General features: G+C 38.0%; 1 protein-coding gene across 1 annotated transcript in view; it reads left to right on the top strand.

Moving 5' to 3' along the window:
- SALL1 (spalt like transcription factor 1) overlaps positions 1-6575 on the top strand; it is a 14724-nt gene extending 8149 nt beyond the window's left edge. Inside the window, exons 2-3 of the mRNA XM_065416597.1 lie at positions 1667-5079; positions 6135-6575. Coding sequence (XP_065272669.1) covers positions 1667-5079; positions 6135-6575 — 3854 coding nt within the window. The remainder of the gene's footprint in view (positions 1-1666; positions 5080-6134) is intronic.
- Positions 6576-8496: the final 1921 nt, after the last annotated feature.

Raw genomic sequence — 8496 nt, 5'->3', positions numbered from 1 at the left:
CAATTGTTGGATGTTCATGCTAAGCTCTACATCATAGTATATACAATATATATTTGGGTAAAGAGAGAGAGGGAACAAAATCTTTAAAAAAATAATGCTAATAATCTGCATCACATCTCACTTTGTTTGCATTATAAAAGAAATGTCTCTTTTGTCTTAACAAATGAGAATTTGAAACTAATCATTAGTTTGTTTCTCAACTTTTTACAGGAACTTTTATTTTAGTTTTCTTTGAGATTTAATTTGGAAGTAATGGAAACCGCCTATTATCTGATTTAGTACTGGAGAGAAACATGCAGGGAGGTAATCCTTGAATTAAACAGTTGTTTTTTTTCCACAGCCTTCAGAGATGACCACACACCATTTGTACAACAGAAGTTGGTGTCCTCATGCTGAGCAAACAATAGGGAGCCATCCTGTCTTTGAATAGGATCAGCTAGTTTAGAGTCAGAGATTTTTTTTAATGTTTAATTTACAAATGGATCCTAGTGATAAGAAATGTGAGCAACTAGTGGAAACAAACATGAAATGAAAGGATTTTATAATGAGAGGTTCAGTACAATCTGTTAAACAATTGACAACAGTTAAGAGCAAATAGTTTTTAAATGCATTCAGACAAGTAAAATTGCATAGAATGATCAAACTTAAAACCAAGACTTATTTCTTATTGTATGTGAACATTTCCTTTTTACTGATCATCTGTCTTGATGTTTATTCAGAAATGTAAAACTTATGCAGGGTCTATAGATTTGAGGTCAGATCCTGATCTCAGTTTGGCTGGTGTAAATCCACGGTATTTCCTTTGTGTTAATGGCGCGACTCCAGATTTACACTAGCATAACTGAGTTCTGAATCTATCCCAAAGGGAGTTCTTTTGCTGAGGAGTAGCAGATTGATCATTCTTCAGTCTTAAAACCAAACATGAGTCAAAGCATAATAAATGGGTTTAGAAAAAAAATACTTTATTCATGAAATATGAATATTTCTCCTTTTATTGAGAATTTTTCCTTTTCATTCAGCTCGAACTCTCCAGTTACAGTGGAATTAACTTTTGATGTGAAAGCTAATCTTTGCTATACAATCAAAATTAGCTTAGGTCTTATGTGGAAACTCAAAAGCGATATTTTTTTTTTTTGAGTTGTCAGTCTGTAGCTTAGTGATCTGCACTTTTTTTCTTGTCAACAACTGATTGGGACCTTGAATGACTACAAATTAGTTTAGTGACAGGGGCAACTGTCACATATCTTTGAATCCGTTGAAAATGAACAAGGTTGACAGGAACTTGAGAGTCTAATGGGTCCTTCAAATGGTTGATTTGCGCTCAGTGGACAACTAGACAATAAGCAGTATGAAATATTGGAAATCAATACTTTGCTATGGAATTTCATTATGCCCCAATGTCTTCAGTTCATAGTATTTTATATTTTGATGGATTATCTGAAGGAAATGATCATCTAAAACATAGGGATTAATACAACACCCGTGTACGGTCTTAAAAATCCGTCATGAGCAATATTTGGGAAGCACTAATATTGATCTGTTTTCACATACAATCTTTGCGTGTTGTAGTCTGAGAGTTAAAAACAGTAGATTAAAATAAAAATGTCCTAGAGAAATTTCTGTGTTTCTGCTCCAGTTTCTAATCCATCATCTTTTGATGTTTTAGGAGACACAGAAAAGGGTCACGCAAATCGAACCACTAAGAACAAGGATGCCCATGTCTGTGGCAGGTGCTGTGCTGAGTTCTTTGAATTATCAGATCTCCTGCAACACAAGAAGAACTGTACTAAAAATCAATTAGTTTTAATTGTGAATGAAAATCCAGCTTCTCCTTCTGAAACCTTCCCTCCTCGTTCCCCTTCTGATAATCCTGATGAACAGATGAATGACACAGTTAATAACACAGATCAAGTAGACTGCAGTGACCTTTCAGAGCATAACAAACTTGACAAGGAAGAATCCATGGATGCGGAGGCTTCCAGCATTAACAATAGCAGTAGCAGTTCCAAGAGCGTCAACAATAGTATTACAAGCAGTAACAGCTCCACAATGGGTACCTCAGCTATAACAACCTCTCTACCTCAAATAGGGGATCTGACAGCATTAGGCAACTTTTCAGTGATAAATAGCAATGTCATAATAGAAAACCTTCAAAGTACGAAAGTGGCGGTAGCACAGTTCTCACAGGAAGCGAGATGTAATGGTGCGTCAAATAACAAGCTTGCTGTACCTGCCCTAATGGAGCAACTGTTGGCTTTACAGCAACAGCAGATCCACCAGTTGCAACTGATTGAACAAATTCGTCACCAAATATTATTGTTGGCTTCCCAAAACACAGACATGTCAACATCATCTAGCCCTTCTCAAGGTACTTTACGAACATCTGCCAACCCCTTGTCCACGTTAAGTTCCCATTTATCCCAGCAGCTGGCTGCGGCAGCTGGATTAGCACAAAGCCTTGCTAGTCAATCTGCCAGCATCAGTGGTTTGAAACAACTACCCCCTATACAGCTACCTCAGAGCAACTCTGGCAATACTATAATTCCATCCAGTAGTGGCTCTTCTCCAAATATTAACATACTGGCAGCAGCAGTTACAACACCGTCCTCAGAAAAAGTGGCTTCAAATGTTGGTGGCTCACAGCTCAGCAACCCACCAGTATCAGCATCATCTTCACCAGCTTTTGCAATAAGCAGTTTATTAAGTCCTGCATCTAATCCACTTCTACCTCAACCCGCCCCTAATAACTCGGTTTTCTCCAACCCCTTGTCCAATCTTGGAACACCTGCAGAGGATTTAAACTCCTTGACTGCCTTGGCACAGCAAAGAAAAAGCAAGCCACCAAATGTAACTGCTTTTGAAGCAAAAAGTACTTCTGATGAGGCATTTTTTAAACATAAATGCAGGTTCTGTGCGAAAGTCTTTGGGAGTGACAGTGCCTTGCAGATTCACTTACGTTCTCACACTGGCGAGAGGCCCTTCAAATGCAACATATGTGGAAACAGATTCTCCACAAAGGGAAACTTAAAAGTCCACTTTCAGCGTCATAAAGAAAAATACCCTCATATTCAAATGAATCCATACCCAGTGCCAGAGCATTTGGACAATATTCCTACAAGCACAGGTATTCCTTATGGGATGTCTATCCCACCAGAGAAACCTGTAACCAGCTGGCTGGACAGCAAGCCAGTTTTGTCTACTTTGACTGCTTCTGTTGGCCTGCCACTCCCACCAACAATTCCAAGCTTGACACCATTTATCAAAACTGAGGAGCCTCAACCTATTCCCATTAGCCATCATTTGGCTAGCCCTCCATGTTCTGTCAAAAGTGACTCGGGAGTAGCTGATCCTGCTGTAAAAAATTCAAATGGACACTCAGATGAGGCAGAAGTCAGTGCTTTGCCTACCACAAATGGGAAAACAGAAGAAAACACTCACACTTTAAACTCCTTCACTAATATTAACAGCTCTGTGAGCTCACCGGCAGCAGACTCCGGCTCGAACAGCATTGTCACTTTTACAAATCCACTGATGCCTCTAATGTCGGAGCAATTTAAGGCAAAGTTTCCATTTGGAGGACTACTAGATTCAACGTCGGCATCAGAAACATCAAAATTGCAGCAACTGGTAGAAAATATTGACAAAAAGGCAACCGATCCTAATGAGTGTATTATTTGCCATCGAGTTCTCAGTTGCCAGAGTGCATTAAAAATGCATTATCGCACACATACTGGTGAAAGGCCATTTAAATGTAAAATTTGTGGTCGTGCTTTCACTACTAAAGGAAATTTAAAGACTCATTACAGTGTTCATCGTGCCATGCCCCCGCTGAGAGTACAACATTCATGCCCGATCTGCCAGAAAAAGTTCACCAATGCTGTCGTGCTACAGCAGCATATCAGAATGCATATGGGAGGACAGATTCCCAATACGCCTGTCACAGAAAACTATCCAGAGTCAATGGAATCTGACACCGGATCTTTTGATGAGAAGAATTTTGATGATCTAGACAACTTCTCAGACGACAACATGGAAGACTGTCCTGACAGCAGCGTGCCAGATACACCTAAATCTGTTGATGCGTCCCAAGACAGCTTATCTTCTTCCCCTCTGCCACTGGAAATGTCAAGTATTGCTGCTTTAGAAAATCAAATGAAGATGATCAACGCAGGACTTGCTGAACAACTTCAAGCTAGCTTAAAATCAGTTGAAAATGGGTCAGTGGAGGGGGATGTTATGACAAATGATTCATCGTCTATTGGTGGTGATATGGAAAGCCAAAGTGCTGGAAGTCCTGCTATCTCAGAGTCTACCTCTTCTATGCAGGCTTTGTCCCCATCCAACAGCACTAATGATTACCACAAATCACCAAATATTGAAGAGAAACAACTAAGAGCTTTACCAAGTGAGTTTGCCAATGGTTTGTCTCCAACCCCTGCTAACGGTGGTGCTTTGGACTTGACATCTAGTAACACAGATAAAATAATTAAAGAAGAATCTTTGAGTATGCTTTTTCCTTTCAGAGATAGAGGTAAATTTAAAAACACAGCGTGTGACATTTGTGGCAAAACGTTTGCTTGTCAGAGTGCCTTGGACATTCATTACAGAAGTCATACCAAAGAGAGACCATTTATTTGCACAGTTTGCAATCGTGGCTTTTCCACAAAGGGTAATTTGAAGCAGCATATGTTGACACATCAAATGCGAGATCTGCCATCACAGCTTTTTGAGCCCAATTCCAATATTGGCCCTAATCAGAACTCTTCAGTTATACCTGCTAATTCATTGTCATCTCTCATAAAGACTGAGGTTAATGGCTTTCTGCACGGCTCTCCTCAGGATAGCAAAGAAACACCGCCTGGTCTTGTTCCTCTGGGGCCTTTGCCATCTTCTGCCACATCACCAGTTCTGCTTCCAACTCTACCCCGAAGAACTCCCAAACAGCACTACTGCAACACGTGTGGGAAAACATTTTCATCTTCTAGTGCTTTGCAGATTCATGAAAGGACACACACTGGCGAAAAGCCTTTTGCCTGCACTATATGTGGAAGAGCTTTCACGACAAAAGGCAATCTTAAGGTACTTTCCTTCTTGCTGTTCTTATGCTGTTGTTGTGGGGTTTTTTGTTTTTGTTTATTTACATTTACATCTGCAATGTTGTAAACAATGCTACTTTTTGATATCTGGGGTATGAAAAATGGTTTTATTTGGTTAGCTTTGGCACCAGTAGATTGTCTCATGCTGGGTGCCTGGCGTTTTGAACAGGATTGAAGAGTTTAATGCAGCAAGCTATTTCTGGTTTGATAAAATGCACCAAACTCACTATGTAGTCTATGAAACAGGATAGCCGAATGTTGCTAGAGGGTGTTTAATTAAAGATATGCATGAAGTGTACTGCGTACATTACTTATTAAGCACTGCATCTTAAATATAGTATTTTCATAACTCTCACGCACAACAGACTTGTTTCTAACTAATAATTCTTGAACTAATAGGCATTATTTTAATTGATTATATAACATTTCCTACTGATGTGTTGAAAAAGCAAATATACTTAAGTTCTAGAACACTAGTTGAGCACTTTACTGTGTACATGTTTCTGTTGACAGAGTATTTCTCTAGAGATTTCTGCCAGTAATGTGAGATGAATAATTACTTTCAGGCCATTCTGTCTATACACAAGGTTCTCCGATGAGCAATCAGTAAAGGATACTTTCTTCCTGTCTGAAAAGGACATTTATAGGGTAAAGAGTGTCAAATACAATACTTACCATTGCAATGAAAGTGGACATAGCAATTTTAATCCTGAAAGTAGCTAGCTGCAATTGACTGAATAACATAAGGCTATTATAAACTAAATACATGTAATGAAAAAGAGTAATAAGAAATGTATTGTTCAGCAGGAAAAAGATGGGCATTCTGCATAATGCTGGTACCTAGGTCCAGATGAATCTTATTTGTTGTTACTGATCTGAACTGGAATATTACATCCTTTACCTTTAGTGGTGTTCTTTACATAAATAAGAATAGACACATGGACTACCTTCTTTGTTTTGTGTTAAGGTGTATTTGATCAGTCAGAATGAATTCCACTGCTAACCACCTTCCTTCCTCCACCCACTCCCTTCTTGCAGGTTCACATGGGCACTCACATGTGGAACAGCACTCCGGCGAGACGAGGCAGACGACTTTCCGTGGATGGTCCCATGACATTTCTAGGAGGCAATCCTGTAAAATTCCCAGAAATGTTTCAGAAAGATTTGGCTGCAAGGTCAGGAAACGGAGACCCTTCCAGCTTCTGGAATCAGTATGCAGCTGCACTCTCCAATGGCTTGGCTATGAAGACCAATGAGATCTCAGTCATTCAGAATGGTGGCATCCCTCCAATTCCTGGAAGCCTGGGCAATGGAGGCAGTTCACCTATTAGTGGGTTGACTGGAAGCCTGGAGAAGCTCCAGAATTCTGAACCTAATGCACCTCTAGCTGGTCTGGAGAAAATGGCAAGCAATGAAAATGGGACAAACTTCCGTTTTACACGTTTTGTGGAAGACAACAAAGAAATTGTAACAAATTAGAATAAACCTTATCAATAACATTCCTGCAAATAGTGCAACCTAGGGTTGCTTTTTACAAGTCTACAAACGACAACATTATAAAGACATTCTTTTGTACCATGTTTTACTTCTAGAGTTCTAAGAGAGCTTATTTATTAGTGATATAACCTTGCTTTGCAAACAAATGCAAGCATTAACTTTGGTCTCCTGTATTTTGAACTAAATACTAATCGACTAGAGTGCTGTAAACATGCTGTAACATTTATGGCAGTTGCAAGTCTGTTCTGTAGGTGATCTTTTTCTGGCATTAACTTATTTTCTATATCCAGTTTAACATGAACTCTGGTATTGATGCACCACCTCAGTGATGCATTAGATCTCTAATAAAAGTCTGTATATAAATGTATACTTTGATCTCGCTGGAAATTTTATCAGCAACACATTGTTTAATTTTCCAAACAGAATTAAGAAAAGGACTGAAAGCTGAGAATATGACTGAACAGTGTGGGTCCTTTACAAGCTCAGTTTTTGATTTTTATTATAAAATTAAAACTGCTTTAATTTTTGTAGATTTAACATTTTTCGTTTTGAACTGTTATTTGTATTGTGCTTTTTACTTGAGTCGTCTTAAATGTTCATAAGTTTCTGTACAGTAATAAGCACGCAGATAATTAGAGAAGATACAAAAGTGTTGTTTTGGTAGTTGAAACTGAGACGTAACATTTTGCCTTGTAGGTATATTCATTATAGAAAATGTGCTGGACTTTCACAATGCTGCTAAGTATAGCATCTTGAACAACCTTCCATGGACAAATGTAGATGCTCCTGTATATACAATAAGAAATATCACTTTCATTAAAATGTACATATGTTCCTTGCAAGACCAAGCCCTACTTCTTGACCAAGGGAACAAGGATAGTGTTTGTTTATTTTGTATTAGATATGGGGGGGGGACCACAACTTTGGACTGTTACATGCACTTTCTTGGAAAGTTGAAAGGAAAAGAGGTCCAGTTTCTTTAACATTTAATACTAACAACAGAGATACTGTAATTTTACTTGAGTAATCAAATACATTTTTGCAACAGATAAAATATTGTCTCTGTGTTTTTAAAGTGTATTTGTATTTAATAATGTCTTTTGAATGTATTATTTAACCTTACCCCTGGGTATTAGAGGACTATCCAGGTATGTATATGTCTGTGTATCTATATGTATGTGTGGTATACATATGTTTATTGCATATTAATGGTTAGTATGTATTTGCATATCCACTAAGAGTGGGAACCTTGTCCTTTAACTATTCAGTGATATCACTACTCCCAATCATCAAATTGTAGATATTTTGGCATTCTTCATCTCTTTATAAAAAATGCTGCTAACAATGGCCTTATCAAGACTAGGTAAGTTTCCTTTGAAGGAAATTTATATTGGATTTAAGGTTTCACTTGGTTCAAATGTTTTAGATTTGATATTTACTTTATTCTGGGAGACTGTATGATTGTGGCATGTTTATCCTGCTTTGTCTGAGTTAAAATGTCCACTAAAAACCTTCATGTATTATATGGGGGTAGGGAGGAGGAATCCATGTGGCCTTGCTCCCTACAGGTTTGATCTAGCATTCCTTATGCACCCACAACTATCATTGACTTTAATGGGAGTTTTGGGACGCAAGATTGGGTCCACAATTTTTGCCTGAGGGTTTTTTATTATATTTTTTTTAACTTTTAATTTGAAGTAAAACAATCATTTTGGCAGTTTTTAAATTATACAGGTTTAAAACAAATGACAATTTCTAGTTTTATGTATATTGTGTATTTTTGCACGCCGATAATTCAAATATTATTTTTATTTTTTTAAATGTCATTTTGACAAAGACTTTAGGCCCTTGTAGCCTATTTACTTCTGTTATCTTGAGTTGGAGGTAGGGGAGAATGTACAGT

Source organism: Emys orbicularis, chromosome 14 (assembly GCF_028017835.1).
Source record: "Emys orbicularis isolate rEmyOrb1 chromosome 14, rEmyOrb1.hap1, whole genome shotgun sequence".
Lineage (NCBI taxonomy): Eukaryota > Metazoa > Chordata > Testudines > Emydidae > Emys > Emys orbicularis.
This window is presented reverse-complemented; position numbering and strand designations above follow the sequence as displayed.